This window comes from Octopus sinensis, linkage group LG2, assembly GCF_006345805.1.
Source record: "Octopus sinensis linkage group LG2, ASM634580v1, whole genome shotgun sequence".
Lineage (NCBI taxonomy): Eukaryota > Metazoa > Mollusca > Cephalopoda > Octopoda > Octopodidae > Octopus > Octopus sinensis.
This window is the reverse complement of record NC_042998.1, coordinates 45,376,162-45,393,165: the sequence shown is the minus strand read 5'-3', so window position 1 is coordinate 45,393,165 and position 17,004 is coordinate 45,376,162. Positions and strand designations below refer to the sequence as shown.

The 17,004-nt window shown below is 38.0% G+C and overlaps 1 protein-coding gene across 1 annotated transcript in view; it reads right to left on the bottom strand.

The window, feature by feature from the left end:
• The window catches only part of LOC115208772 (TBC1 domain family member 14), a 164,295-nt gene that overhangs the window by 17,994 nt on the left and 129,297 nt on the right, over nucleotides 1-17,004 (bottom strand). The window contains exons 4-5 of the mRNA XM_029777094.2: nucleotides 12,700-12,817; nucleotides 4,032-4,138 (exon numbers count right to left, since the gene is read on the bottom strand). Coding sequence (XP_029632954.1) covers nucleotides 4,032-4,138; nucleotides 12,700-12,817 — 225 coding nt within the window. The remainder of the gene's footprint in view (nucleotides 1-4,031; nucleotides 4,139-12,699; nucleotides 12,818-17,004) is intronic.

Here is a 17,004-nt window from a genome sequence, read left to right as displayed (position 1 = left end):
TATATACATACATATATATATATACATATATATATATACATATATATATATAAAATAAAAGAAAGAAAATGCTCACAATTTACATAGTTTTAATATATTTTAAATGAAAGAATATTGTGGTTGTTGAGCAGTTTCGCTTTAACTAATTATGATATTGAAATTATTGTGATTTCGTATTTTCTTCAGAAGTTTTTAGCCCATGCTCACAAATTTTCATACAAGAACATAAACACAAAACTTCTTAAGAAAATACAAGATCACAATAATTTCAATGTCATGATTAGCAAAAGTGAAACTGGTTGACAACCACAATATTCTTTAATTTAAAATATATTAAAACTATGTCAATTTCGAGCATTTTCCTTCTTTTAAATATATATTCCATGCCGGTGGCATGTAAAAAGCACCATCCGACTGTGGCCGTTGCCAGCTTCGTCTGGTCCCCGTGCTGGTGGCACGTAAAAAGCACCATCCGATCGTGGCCGTTTGCCAGCCTCGTCTGGCACGTAAAAAGCAACCACTACACTCACGGAGTGGTTGGCGTTAGGAAGGGCATCCAGTCGTAGAAACACTGCCAGATCAGACTGGGCCTGGTGCAGCCTTCTGGCTTCCCAGACCCCAGTTGAACCGTCCAACCCATGCCAACATGGAAAGCGGACGTTAAATGATGATACACACACACACACACACACACACATATACATACATACACATGCATATAAACATATGTCTGTGTGTATTTATATGCAAATGTAAGCAAACACACAGACATATATTTGGGTGCATGCTCATGCATACACATGACAGGCATCCAGTTTCCATCTATGAAATTTACTCACAAGGTTTTGATTGGCCTGGTGTTATAGAAGACACTTAACCAATGAGTTACAATGTGACTGATTGAAGTCACATAGTTGGGAAGCAAACGTCTTTTAACCACACAGCCATGCTTGCCTGCCTACACACACCACACACACACACATTTGGTAGGAATTACATATATTTTTTAATGACAGTTTGACTCAACTATCACATGACTTCAAGCTTTGTGGGTGTGTGAGATGAATCCATCTCATCTGATATTAGATGGGCTTGTCCTACACACCCACAAAAATTCAAGTCTTATGGAGCTGAGTCAAACTTAATACAACATCATCATCATCATCTACTGTCTGCTTTCCATGCTGGTATGGGTTGGATGGTTAGACATGGAGCTGGCCAACTGGGAGCTGTCCAGATTCCAGTTGTTTGTTACGGCATGGTTTCTATGACTGGATGGCCTTCCTAATGCCAACCACTTAAGAGTGTGCTGGGTGCTTTTTATGTGCCACTGACATGGGTGCATTTATGCAGCAGCAGGATTAATATATATATATATATATATATATCATCATCATCATCATTTAGCGTCCGTTCTCCATGCTAGCATGGGTTGGACGGTTCAACTGGGGTCTGTGAAGCTGGAAGGCTTCATCAGGCCCAGTCAGATCTGGCAGCGTTTCTACGGCTGGATGCCCTTCCTAACGCCAACCACTCCGTGAGTGTAGTGGGTGCTTTTTACGTGCCACCTGCACAGGTGCCAGACAGAGCTGGCAAACGGCCACGAACGGATGGTGCTTTTACGTGCCACCAACACGGGGGCCAGACAGAGCTGGCAAACGGCCACGAAACGGATGGTGCTTTTACATGTCACCGGCACGGGGGCCAGGCGAGACTGGCAACGGGCATGAACGGATGGTGCTTTTACATGCCACCGGCACGGGGCCCAGGCGAGGCTGGCAACGGACACGAACGGATGGTGCTTTTACATGTCACCGACATGGGGGCCAGACAGGGCTGGCACGGACACGAGCGGATGGTGCTTTTACGTGCCACCGACACGGGGGCCAGACAGGGCTGGCAAACGGCTACGAATGGATGGTACTTTTACGTGTCACCTGCACGGGGGCCCTGATGTTGATCGACCTCAATTTGGTTTGATCTTGATTTTGACTGTTCTCACTGGTCTTGCCGGGTTTTCTCACGCACAGCATACCTCCAAAGGTCTCGGTCACTGGTCATTTCCTTGGTGAGACCTAAAGTTCGAAGGTCGTGCTTCACCGCCTCGACCCAGGTTTTCCTGGGTCTACCTCTTCCACAGGTCCCCTCAACTGCCAGGGTGTGGCACTTTCGCACACAACTATCTTCAGCCATTCTCATCACATGACCATACCAGCGCATACGTCTCTCTTGCACACAACAACTGATGCTTCTTAGGTTCAACTTTTCTCTCAAGGTACTTACACTCTGTCGATTATGAACACTGACGTTACACATCCATCGGAGCATACTAGCTTCATTTCTTGCGAGCTTACGCAAATCCTCAGCAGTCACAGCCCAAGTTTCACTACCATGTAGCATGGCTGTACGTACACATGCATCATACAGTCTGCCTTTTACTTTGAGCGAGAGGCCTTTTGTCACCAGCAGGGGTAAGAGCTCTCTAAACTTTGCCCAGGCTATTCTTACTCTAGCAGTTATACTTTCAGCGCACCCGCCCCCGCTACTGACTTGGTCACCTAGGTAACGGAAACTATCAACTACTTCTAGCTTTTCTCCCTGGAAAGTGACGGAAGTTGGTCTCAGAGCATTTTCAGTGTTAATTGTTCCTGAGCATCTGCCACATACAAAAACCATCTTCCTAGTTAGCCTTCCTTTGACATTGCTACACCTCTTATGTGTCCATAGCTTACACTTGGTGCATCTTATAGAGTTTCTACCTACACCTTTTCTACAGATCGAGCAGGGCCATCTACCTGAAGGCGTTTGTGATTGGTCTACCTTCCTACTTATTAGGACTTTGGTTTTGGCTAGGTTGATTCTAAGGCCCTTCGATTCTAAACCTTGTTTCCATACCTGAAACTTCTCCTCTAGTTCTGATAGAGACTCAGCAATGAGAGCAAGGTCATCAGCATAGAGGAGCTCCCAGGGGCATCCTGTCTTGAATTCCTCCGTTATTGCCTGGAGGACTATGATAAATAGGAGGGGACTGAGGACTGAACCTTGGTGGACCCCAACCTCTACCCTGAATTCTTCACTGTACTCGGTGCCAACCCTCACCTTACTAGCAGCGTCTCTGTACATGGCTTGTACAGCTTTCACTAACCATTCATATATATACATACATACACACACACACATATATATCTTACTGGTTTCAGTCACTGAGCTGAGGCCATGCTGGGGCATTGCCTTGAAGGACTTAGTTGAACAAATCGACCCCATATGTATTTTTTAAACCCTGATACTTATTATATCTTTCCCTATTTGCTGAACTGTTAAGTTATGAGGATATAAACAAACCAACACCAGCTGTCAAGCGATGGTAGGGGACAAACACAAAGACACATGCTCATAGATACATACATACATATAAAAATGATACACATACACAATGGGCTTCTTTCAGTTTCCATCTACTAAATTCATTCACAAGGCGTTATAGTTGGCCTGGGGATATAGAAGAAAATACTTGTCCAAGGTGTCACTCAGTGGGACTGAACCTGGAACCATGTGGTTGGGAAGCAAACTTACCACACAGGAACACCTGCACCTGCATACACACACACAAAGTTTTTTCCTTCACTATTTTTGACAATTTAATCATTAGTTTCCTTATAACTATTATTTCAAAGTTATACACAGGACATTCCAGTGGCTTGTTTTCAGTCTGAGGTTATGAAGCAATCTGTAAATGGTGTATAAAGATTTAAAAGATGTAAAGAGAAAGAGTTTTCATGTTTAAAAGTAAACATTCAGGTATAAAGGTTGCCTGTGTAATTTATACTTGTTTTGACGAGACAAATTTTAAACATGTTTCAGTTAGGTATAATTTACTGAAATATGGTTGTTATCAAACATAAGAAACCAATATCGATTCTGTGATTACCGCGTCAAAGGAAGACAAAACAGAACCTGACACTGCGTTAGTAAAATAAACACGATTACCATTTTTGAATGTTTATTAATGTCTTTCAGAGAATAATGCTCACCCTCAGTGATATTTAGTTCGTTACCAATTGCTAATTTCCATACTCTGCCTCGAACGCATGGTGGTAAGCCACTCCACCATAATTCACGGGCTCTTTTTGTCTGTTTCCTAAAATAAGAATTGAAATATATACATGTAGATGCCTACGCACACATAAAAAAATTTGAAATGTGAACAAAATCAATATATTGCATATACATTAGCGTCAACAGACTAAAATACTGTCAGCATTTTTTTTTCATGTCATAATCTCTTCTAAATTCATGTTTATGTTTACATACTTGCATTTGAGGTCATAAATTCTTGGAGTGAATTACATAACAGTGAAAGAAGAGAAAGTATTTTTGTTTTTTACAACCAAGATGTGTGTTGAAGTGAGAAGAGTAATTTAAATTTTACCTGAACAGACAATACAATCATGAATGCAGTGTATTAGACACTCACTCGATTCTGATATTAGCTATTCTCAACATTCCTATTGTTTTGGTAATGTTGGTTATGTTTTGAGATCTTCAAGACTTTACTCTTTTACTTGTTTCAGTCATTTGACTGTGGCCATGCTGGAGCACCGCCTCTAGTTGAGCAAATCAACCCCAAGACTTATTCTTTATAAGCCTAGTACTTATCATATCGGTCTCTTATGCCGAACCGCTAAGTTACGGGGACGTAAATACACCAGCATTGGTTGTCAAGTGATGTTGGGGTGACAAACACAGACACACAAACATATACTTATACACATACATATATATATACATATATACGATGGGCTTCTTTCAGTTTCCGCCTACCAAATCCACTCACAAGGCTTTGGTCGGCCTGAGGCAATAGTAGAAGACACTTGCCTAAGGTGCCACGCAGTGGGACTGAATCCGGAACCATGTGGTTCGTAAGCAAATCACTCATCACCATCAATTTAACATCTACTCTTCCATGCTCATGCTGGTCAAATGGGAGCATATAAGGGCAGAGTTTTCTATGGTCAGATGTCCTTCCTCACATCAATCATTATTCATTTCCAAGTGAGGCAATAATCTCCTAGTCTATTGAACAACAAACAACCCCAACATGGTTATAGAGAGAACTGGAAACAAACTGTTTGAATGACCTTTTTGTACATTAACATCACACAACATGCTAAGGTACATCGTTGTTAAGAAGCCTGGACATGGTTTTGCAGTGGACTGCAAGCAAATGACACAGTTCCACATGAACAAAGAAACAATTGTTTACAGTCAGTGAACACACATGAAAGTGAGTGGGAATATGAACTCACACATGCACAGACACATACACATATATATATATCATCATCACCATCATCGTTTTAACATCCACTTTTCCATGCTTGCATGGGTCAGACAAAATTCATTAAGGGAGATTTTCTATGATTAGATACCCACCCTGTTACCAACCCTCATCTGTTTACAAGCAAAGTAATATTTCCTCATTATCAAATATATTTTTCATAGAAGACTGGAAACAAAGCAACACTGCTTGTATGAGTGACAAGAATACAAACACACACACAATGGGCTTCTTTCAGTTTCTGTCTATCAAATCCACAGACAAAGCTTTGGTTGGCTCCAAGCTATAATAGACAACACTTGTCCAAAGTGTCATACAGTGGGACTGAACCCCAAACCATATGTTTGGGAAGCAAGCTTCTTAACCAAATAACCATGCGTGTGTCTACACACACATACACACACACACACACACAGAGGCCCACACACACTTGACGGGCTTCTTTCAATTTCCATCAAACAAATCCATTCAGAAGGCATTGGTTACTCTTGGGCTAAGGTAGAAGACACTTGCCTAAGGTGCCATGCAGTGAGACTGAACCTCAAACCAAGTGGTTGAGAAGTGAGCTTCTAAACTACACAAACATGCCTGACCCATACATCAATGAATTATATATTCATCAAATACTATGAATATATTTTTGAAATCTAACCATAGGTGCAGGCGTGGCTGTGTGGTAAGAAGCTTGCTACACAACCATATGGTTCCAGGTTCAGTCTCACTGTGTGGCACTTTGGGCAAGTGTCTTCTGCTATAGCCTCAGGTCAACCAAAGCCTTGTGAGTGGATTTTCTAGATGGAAACTGAAAGAATCTCATTGTGTGTATATATATATGTTTACGTGTCTGTGTTTGTTCCCCTGCCATCACTTGACAAACGATGTTGGTGTGTTTACATCCCCGTAACTTAGCGGTTTGGCAAAAGACTGATAGAATAAGTACTAGGCTTACAAAAAATAAGTCCTATGGTCGATTTGTTCGACTAAAGGTGGGGCTCCAGCATGACCACAGTGAAAATGACTGAAACAAGTAAAAGAATAAAGAATAAAAGAATTCATATATTTGTGATTAATTCTGCTTTGTCACTCATTAAATGTATTTCCTTGTTTGTCTTAAGCCAAGTCTTATGATATCTTTTCTTTTACTTGTTTCAGTCATTAGACTGCGGCCATACTGGGGCACCACCGTGAAGAATTTTTAAATGAGTGAATCAGCCTCAGTAATAATTTTTTTCTTTTAAGCCTTGCACTTATTGTATCAGTCTCTTTTACCAAACAGCTAGATTAGGGGGATGTAAACACACCAACACCAGTTGCCAAGCGGTGGTGGTGGACAAACACTGATACACACACATATATGCATGCACATGAGGGGCTTCTTTCAGTTTCTGTCAACCAAATCCACTCACAATGCTTTGGTTGGCTTTTGTCTTCTTTGTAAGCCTAGTACTTATTCTATCTGTCTCTTTTGCCGAACCGCTAAGTTATGGGGATGTAAATAAACCAGCATCGGTTGTCAAGTGATGTTGAGGGGGGACAAACATATACACACACATACATACATATATATATACACATATATACGATGGGCTTCTTTCAGTTTCCGTCTACCAAATCCCCTCACAAGGCTTTGGTCGGCCCGAAGCTATAATGTCACACAGTGGGACTGAACTTGGACCCATGAGTTTGGGAAGCAGGATTCTTACCACACAGCCACACTTGCACCCATGTCGAACATTTCCTAACATTTTTCTCTTTACTTTCTATCAGGCAAATAAACCATTTTTCTCTCCATTCATAGTTATCTGTTTTTCCAGTCAGCCGGTATTATACAGAAGCTTTATGATCATCAACTCAATTGAATGCATCAACATTATTTACACAGCTTTCTCAACAATAACAATGGTTACCTCCTGCTAACTCATCTATCTGCGTGCGTTGTACAGCTGTCAGTATTGTCATATACTGCGTTAGATGTGCTGGGTATCACATTCTTTTTCAGACAATCATCTAGCAACACTTCCTGAACCGACAAGAATATTAAGTTACACTGATGCTGTTTCACTTGAATTATAAAGTGGACTAGCATCATATATTGTGTACCAGAGTAGAAAAGTGCCAACGGGGGACTTCTATGTCATCACTCAGCCTACAAGAAATAGCAGCCTAATTTCTATCATATCTCACTGGCATCTTAATATCTATCTATCTCTCTATATAATTTATATATATATATATTATATATATATATATATATATATATATAACTTGGAATGAATGAAGGATGCATTGAATAATGTAGTTTTAGAAACACAATGCTTGATTAAAAAAATGAAAAAGTCATGGCTTGAACAATTTGGATCAATAACTAGACAGAGTATAAAAAATGAATAATAATGGTTTCAGATTTTGGCATAACACTAGCAATTTTAGGAGAAGGGATAGGTCGTTTATATGGACCTCTGTGCTCAAGTGGTACCTATTTTATTGACCCCTGAAAGGATGAAAGGGAAAGTTGACCTCAGCAGAATTTGAACTCAGACCGTAAAGATGAACGAAATGCATAGCAGCATTTTGTCCAGTGTGCTAATGATTCTGCTAGCTTGCTACCTAGAAGATGATGAAGATGAAGAAGATGAAGATGATGATGAAGATGATGATGAAGAGGATGAAGATGATGATGAAGATGAAGATGATGATGATGGTGAAGATGATGATGAAGATGATGAGGATGAAGAAGATGAAGAAAATGAAGAAGATGAAGAAGATGATGAAGATGAAGAAGATGACGAAATGATGAAGATGATGAAGATGATGATGATGATAATGATGAAGATGATGATACAAGGTACAAGGCCTGAAACTTTGGGGAGATTGGGATAATTGATTATATTGACCCTGGTGCTCAACTGGTACTTATTTCATTGATCCTGTAACGATGAAAAGCGAAGTCAACCTCAGTGGAATTTGAACTCAGAACATAAAGACTAGAAATACTGCTAAGCATTTTCTTCAGAATGCTAAAAATTCTGCCGGCTGGCCTACCTTTCAATAACAATTTTTCAAATTTTGGCACAAGGTCAACAATATTACAGGAAGGGAGATTACATTGATCCCAATAGTTGACTGGTATTTTATCTTATCAACTCTTGGAGGAATGTGATCCAAAGGTAAAGATGACCGTGGAGGATGAAAAGAGAAGCTGATTCTGGCAGAGTTTAAATTTAGGATGTAATGGGTTGGAAGAAATACTGCTAGGTATTTTGCCTGATGTTGTAACGATTTTGCCAGCAAGCCAATAATAATAAAGTAGTTGCTAAATTTTCAAAGCAGCAGAAGGTATCATGGTAACTAGGTATAAGGTATCTAACTCTTTGGATACCAACACACCTGAAACTGCTCTTCCTTCTATGGTACAAATTCTTTGTTTTCAACTGATCTGAATTGAAAACTTCCATTAAAACTCCAGATACCAGCTTAAAAAAATACGAAGTGATTTTCATAAATTCTTCATTGTTTTAAAAATTAATTGCAATGAAGGCAGTATATTTCTACATAAATCTGGTAACAAAAAGGTTATTAAAAGTGTTACAACTAAAAGAAGCTGGAAAACCTAAAAAAATGTCTAGCAGAAAATATACCAAGTATAAATTAAATTTACTGGTTATTTCCTAGGACTGGAACAGAAGGTTTGAAACTGAATAACATTCCAAAGAATTTACCTGTTCAAACCTTCTGTATGCTTCCACTAATTGCAAATGAACACCTGCTGGTCATGTTGTTTTTATCTTGTCATATGTACACAAAATCTGTCTGCATACAGCACTTTGTTTAAATGTAAACACATACAGGGAAAGTAGTTTAGCAACTATTTATTCTTTTATTTGTATCAGTCATTTGACTGTGGCCATGCTGGAGCACCACCTTGATGAAATATTTTGGCTCTTTTACTTTTGCTTGTTTCAGTCATTGGACTGCGGCCATGCTGGGGCACCACATTAAGGAATTTAGTGGAAGTAATCAACCCCAGTACTTATTTTCTTTAAGCCTGATGCTTATTCTATTGGTCTCTTTTGTTGAAACACTAAGTTACAAGAATGTAAACACACCAACATTGGTTGCCAAGCGGTGGTGGGGTACAAACACAGACACAAAGACACACACACACAACGGTCTTTTTTCAGTTTCTGCCAATCAAATCCACTCACGAGGCTTTACTCGGCCTAAGGCTATAGTAGAAGATACATGTCTAAGGTACCATGCACTGCACTGGGATTGAACCCAGAATCATATGATTGGGAAGCAAACTTTTTAACAACACAGCCACACCTGCACCTATATATGTGTGTGTGTATGTATGTATATATATATATATATATATATATATATATATATATACTGTTCTGTGATGGTAATATCAACAGTGCTAGATGATTGTGCTAGGACACCAGATGTGTTAACAAACACTGTCTGGCATGCTCTCAGCACATGAAACTAATAGTAGCACATCAAAACATATATTGTATTTATTAAACAATACATTGGGTCATCCCATAAATAATGCAATTCTTTACACTTTATTTTTCAAAATTAAGATAAACAAAGTTCTTTTTAAATTTAAAATATAATCTTCATTTTCTACAATGCTCTACCATCTATCTGGTAGACTTGCAAGGTCCTTCTTCCAAAATTTACTTGTCCTTGACAAGGTGCTGGTGTTTCTTTTCCCTATCCACTGTCTCTGGCACTTGACATTTTTATAGAGAACCCATTTCTCATCACCAGTCACTATTCAGTCCAAAAAGATTCATTCATGAGATGTGACAGCAAAGAAGAGTACACATTCACTCTTTGCGCGCAATTAGACTTGGAAGTTTGTGACCCAATTTGCTGCCTTTTCCGATGGCATGCAGGTGTCAATGAATGGTTGAATGACCAAATCGAAGCTTCACTACTATTTCCTAAACAGTTACAATGGGATTTTGTTTCACTAGAGTCTGCAGGACATCCTCATCGAGCTCAATGGATCTTCCAGAATGAGGCTCGTATTCTAGGCTGTAGTTTCTGGCATGGGATTTCTGGAACCACTATTGACATTGGCTTATGCTTATTGTCTGATCCCCATATACTGCATTAATATTCCTCGCACTTTCTGTTGCATTGTTGCTTTTATTGAACTCATAAAGCAAAATATGCCAAATGTGCTCCTTTATCACTTTGAAAAAAATAACTGTTAAAATCGAACTGCACTCTTCAAAACTTGCACTAAGAATAAGTACGAGGTAAAATTACCACCTGCTTTTATAGCAAGTTGATGCAGGTAGTTTGTTCCACCCCCTCCGACTTTTAGTTCATGCAGTTGAAAAAAATCACATTATTTATGGGATGACCTAATATATACACACACACACACACACACATTATACACACAAGCATGGAAAATGATCTAAAAAAATCTTGGTGTGTAGGAAAACCTAGTCAGATAATATGCTTCCCTTTTACTCAAGTAGTTTATTTAAGTTTAAAAAATGAGAACAAAGAAACTTCACAGAGATAATATTGCATGCATGAGTGTGTGTGTGTGTGTGTGTGTCTATGTTTGCTAACAAAACAAACTTTCAGAGGGGTTATAATATTTTTGGGCTTCTTACACCATCTGGAAAATTCCATCCTCAACCTTTTACAAACAAAAACACTAGTTGGTTCAATCAAAACAGATCCCTCTCTTGACATGGATGAAGGCAAAAAAAATTTAAGATTATAATTGTCTTGAAATCCCACTTTTATTTCTTTTGGCCAAATATACCAGTTTCAGTTTTGGTAATACTGCAATCCACAGATATTAACCCTTTAGCATTCAAATTATTCTGTCAAATGTAATGTTTATTCATTTATGTTGTTTTGGAAAAAGGCTCATGGCTCAGTGTTTAGAGCATCAGGCTCATAATCACAAGGTAGTGAGTTTGATTTCTGGATCAGGTTGTATCATGTTCTTGAGCACTTTATTTCACACTGCTCCAGTTTACTCAGCTGTAGAAATGAGTTGCAATGTCACTGGTGCCGAGCAGCATTGACTCCAAAAGGATGAAGAGCAAAGTCGATCTCAGCTGAATTCGAACATAAAGATGGGTGAAATGTTGCTAAGCACTTAGTCTGGCAATGCCGCCTTACTTTAACTTTTAATAATAATCTTTTCTAATATAGGCACAAAGCCTGAAATTTGTAGATACGGGGATAATTGATCACAGTGACCCTAGTGCTTGACTGGTACTTAATTTATCAACCCTGAGAGGATGAAAGGCAAAGTCGACATCAGTGGAATTTGAACTCAGAATATGAAGATAGATGAAATGCTGCTAAGCATCTTCTTCTTCTAATAATAATAATAATAATAATAATAATACTAATGATAATAATTTCTTTGTTAACCACAAGGGTTTACATTAAGAAAAACATTATGGACAGCACGGACAAAACAAAGAATGTGTGAAATGTAAGTGTGTGAGTGTGTTGTGAAGATTTTGTGTGTAAACAACGAAATAAAAAGAAAGAAATCAACAATGTGTAATCCTCAATAGGGAGGAGACGTTTGAGGGCTGAGCATGGAAAGATCCCATAAAAAACCATGGGTACCCTGACTTTTGGGGCAGGTGCCTTTTTCCATTCCTTTTTTTCCAACTATGGGCATATGCTCAAGGCAAGCTCATTCACTTGCACCATTCTCGCCCCTTTCATCCACCTTTTCCTTTTCAAGTGTAACTTGAAGAGTTCATCAGGGATTGACAATCTCATTTACCAGATAACTTCATTTGCCCTGGCTACTACTAGGCATACAAAAACAGCTTTTCCTTCCCAGTTAAAGGAAAGTGATGGGGCAATTTTCACAATGAATTCATTTGACAGCCAGATCTGTCCCACATGTGACATCAGGTGTTTGACATAAACCCACAGGTCAGCAATGCTGGGGTACTGGATGAGTGCATACAGGAATGTTCTGTCATCCTGCATGCCTCTCAGACATGCTTGGCTGACAGCACTTCTGTGCCTGTAAAGTTTATCCTGAACAGGCAAAGGTCCCTGGTAGTACTGCCAGGCCAGAGATTTTTGGAAATTATTCATTGGGCCTGGCTCAAAAGTTTTCTGGAAAAAAGCGACTAGCTGATCTTCTTTGATGCCCAAGGTTTCCCCAAGATCATTGTCGTACTTTTCATCCACTAATCCTCTTTTAAATTAAAACAACCCCCACAAAAACCAAGAGAAATTAATAAAAACTATTTACCAGATACTTATATATATATATATATGTATAGCAAAACTACTTATAGTAGATGTACAGAAGATTTAAATAAAACTTGAAAACTTACGTAATTTCCCAGTTTGGAAGAACTTCACTGTTCCAAGTCTTTGCAGCTGCAACCAATTGTTCTTCATGCTTCAACTGTAGCTGCAGATGCTTCTTTTTCTGCCGAATATCTTTTTGCTCTGAAAATATATTGGTTTTTCCAAGTAAAGTTTTAAAAATATATATAAAAAAAACCCAAAAAATAAAACAACAAAACAAACTAAAATGAAATAAAAATCTCAAAACGCACTGGTAGGCCAAGTAACAACACATGTGACCATCAAGTATACTAGCAAGTCCACCATAAATAATAATTCAATTTGATTAATCATCATGAACATTACAGTTATTACATGCTTCATTTCTGTTTTAAATCACTGGAATCATGCTGATGGAAGAAAGCTTTCCGTTTGTCTGTCTGTCCGTATCTCTCATGCACACTCATTCTCTCTTTATGTATCACCAGTTCATAAAATTTTTAGTAGCAGGTATTCAAATATTGTCTCTTTTGGAATATAAACATAAATTACAGTACAAGGGAGTGCTGAAAAGTTCCGCCCTGGCTTTAAAGGTATCATGAAAGGCCTGGTTGGAGGACCAACATTCTGAGCTTCTTTCATAGGGCTTAGAAAAACTGAAGGACCACTGCAATAAGTGTGTGAATCTGAGAGGGGAATATGTTGATTAAAATCATAATTAATTGATCTCCTGTATCTTCTTTTACTCAAAGCCAGGAACTTTTCAGCACCCACTTGCATATTTCTTGCTTTTACACACACACACATGTGCACATGTGTGTGTATGTGTACGTACTATATAATGAAAAGAGTATTCAACAGAATTCAACTGAAAATTCTTCTCTAGGTACCACGGGCATCACTTAATATGCACATTGACTAGAACATCTAAACAGAAGACAATGAAGGGGAAAATAAACTTATAATAATAATAATAATAATAATAATACAACATTGTAATCTCATCCTGGCCATTTACCAGAGTTCAACAAGATTGTTTAATCAGAAATCCGTGTGTGGTTTCTTTTGACTTAGAAGACGACTTTAATCTAGACAAAGATACAGTAGCCATCCTGACAATGACAGAATGTAAACATTTCAATGTAAGTAGATAAATAGCAGCAAACTCCTCACGCAAGTCAGCAGTAACCATTTCAATAGAGGGAATAACCATCATTGCATAACAGATAAGTAGCTAACTTGATAAAGAAATTTGGGAAGCATTTTGACATTAGGAGAATTATTGATTTTCCATTCAGTCATTTTCAATCTACTGTGAGACAAAACCTCAATAAGCTATTGCTAGATTATCTGTGCTGGTTGTAAGCCTAGATATCCTTGATGGCCAACAGCACATTGAATGAAATGTTCTCATGGTCAGGTGATTAGCTCTGGTCTAAACAATAGCAAATAGCTGAAAGAGTTGCAGTAAAATTAATTAAAGGCAAAGTTAGCTTGGATACCATGCGGCTTAGATGTTGAACGCATCACATTTCTTGTGTGACTTTTGTAAGGGATATTTCTTTAAGCTAAATCACATTTGGGATGCTACGGCAGGTGCAGCAAGACATACAGACACATTCCTGGTTCTGACCCATAAACATATTATCCCCTCTCACTACCTTTTCTACAGTTTCTACAACGGCCTTTGTTCATTGGAGTTAGATGGTCTTGTGCAACAGGTACTCATGCACAAGGCCAGCCAGCACCAAGGAGCAAAACCTGTTGGAATGGCTGTAGCAAAGAATTTTTTTTTAAATATAAAAAAATTTCTTTTTAAATGCATGTGCATGCACATATGTGAGTATAATACATACACACACACACACACACACACACACATATATATATATATACGCACATACATTGTATGTATGTGTGTATGTATATATTGCTTATGTAAAATTGTATCGCTATGATTCGCTCTGTAGCATCCAAACCCTCTTTCCTGTCCTACCTTACTTTATCAGGAAGTGAATCCTTTCATTATTCTCAATTCCTATCTGCTTAAATTCCTGTTATTACAACCAGCCATTCATATTGAAATAGTTGTCCAACCAGTTATTATGATTTACCATAACTGAGCTTCAGACCATTCTTGAATATTTAACGAATCACTGTTCACTTTTTTCCCCCCCTTTTTCATACAGTACAGGTCTACTATTGTTATATTGAAGCTTTTATTTTTTTTACACGTGTATCAGGCCTTATAAGCCAAAATGCAATATACTGTTGTCAGTTGGAGAATTTTAGGACATCCCTTTCATACAATAAATCTCCTCTACTTCCACTGCTATTACCACCAGCAATGCTACTGTTATTACTATTACTATAACCATTGCTAGAAACTACTACTACTATTACTACTACCACTATCACCACCACCACCACTACTACTTCTACCATCACCACCACCACCACCACTACTACTGCTACTGTATAATAAATTATAGATTCAACAATCAGTGCCTTTGCACCACTTGTTGCCTGAATATGAGATTATTTGAATATAATCCATGTACTTAAGTTGTATGACAATTATAGTCCCTCGTTCTTGATTTTATACCAGCTGACACGGAATGCAATTCTTGCACGGTAAATGTAACATTAAACCTTTTGTGACCGTATTTTTCAATTAATTTCGAAAGTAGTGAAGAATTTAATAAAACAGCTATCATTATTATGCTGGTATTTGAAACTTAAATTTAAAACAAAAAACAATAAATAGATTTTAGTTTAGATCACTCTAAACAGGAAGGTTATGTCATAGAATCTGAGGTGGTTTCAGTGAGGTTGGTATGACAAGGATTAAGCACTGAGTGAGTGTAATCTTGAAAGCTAGTTTTGACTTCCAGTTGACATTAGATAGATGTAACACTGTCAACAGAAAGAGATTAAAAATCTAATCACAGCACACAAGGGTGTGGTGTGGTGTGGTATAGTAGGAAAGTGCTGTACCTGAGACAACAGGTTATTTCTTAACATAACACCTACTTCTAAGTCTTATTGAATGGAACTGTACTGGAGCTAAAAAAAAAAAGAGCATTTAGCTGCTAAAACAGATGGCCCAAACAAATATGAAGAATATTGAGCAGCTAAACAACAGCAGATGCATATTCAACATAATAAACTACACAGAAATATTGAAAAGTCGTGTGGCTGTGTGGTAAGTAGCTTGTTTACCAACCACATGGTTCCAGGTTCAGTCCCACTGCGTGGCACCTTGCGCAAGTGTCTTCTACTATAGCCTCGGGCCGACCAAAGCCTTGTGAGTGGATTTGGTAGACGGAAACTGAAAGAAGCCCGTCGAATATATGTATATATATATATGTGCGTGTGTGTGTTTGTGTGTCTGTGTTTATCCCCCTAGCATTGCTTGACAACCGATGCTGGTGTGTTTATGTCCCCGTTACTTAGCGGTTCGGCAAAAGAGACCGATAGAATAAGTACTGGGCTTACAAAAGAATAAGTCCCGGGGTCGAGTTGCTCGATTAAAGGCGGTGCTCCAACATGGCCGCAGTCAAATGACTGAAACAAGTAAAAGAGTAACAGAAGAGCTGTATTGCATTGTGTAAATGGTGGCGCTAAAGGGGAACCAAATAACAACCTAATAACAGAATGCACAGGAATTCTTCTTTTGAACTTAATGCATATGACTAACTTCATCTGTAAGGAACAAGAGAAAAGCATTTTCTTATTAAATATGGGTTTGTATTTGTATAGTTATTGCATCAACTTTCCTTTATATGTTAAGCATCTGTCCTTAGATAGTACATATCTATAGTATGTTAAACAAATGAGGTACTGAGTTGTGGTTATAGATTTCAATAAACAATTTATTTTCAGCTTTAATTCATCAGAGACAACCAGTGTAATATTGAATATTTTATGGAAGTCAAGTGTAAAGCAAGCATTGACTGGATATTTATTAGTACAAGCTTAACTTATATTATCTGTAGTTTACATCGTCTATATAGATTCGCTTTGATTTGACATTCGTTTTGTGTGGCTCTACCTAATAATAGATATTTCACTTTAGGAGTATTTATGATTTATCACTTGCTTTTACTTATTGAACCACAGTAAAAGGATGTCAGCAGTTATTCCAGTAATGTTTGGAGAGAAGCCATACTGTAGAACAGGCCTGCATCACTTGGAAAGTAACAAGGACCACATTATTTTAAAGAAAAAGCTACAGTAGATTTTTAAATAAATGAATATTTTCAATTTTAATAATACATCACAAGAAAAAAAAAACAACCAAAAAAACCAAAATAGAAGAGAGACTTTTAATTTTTATTTTCAAAACT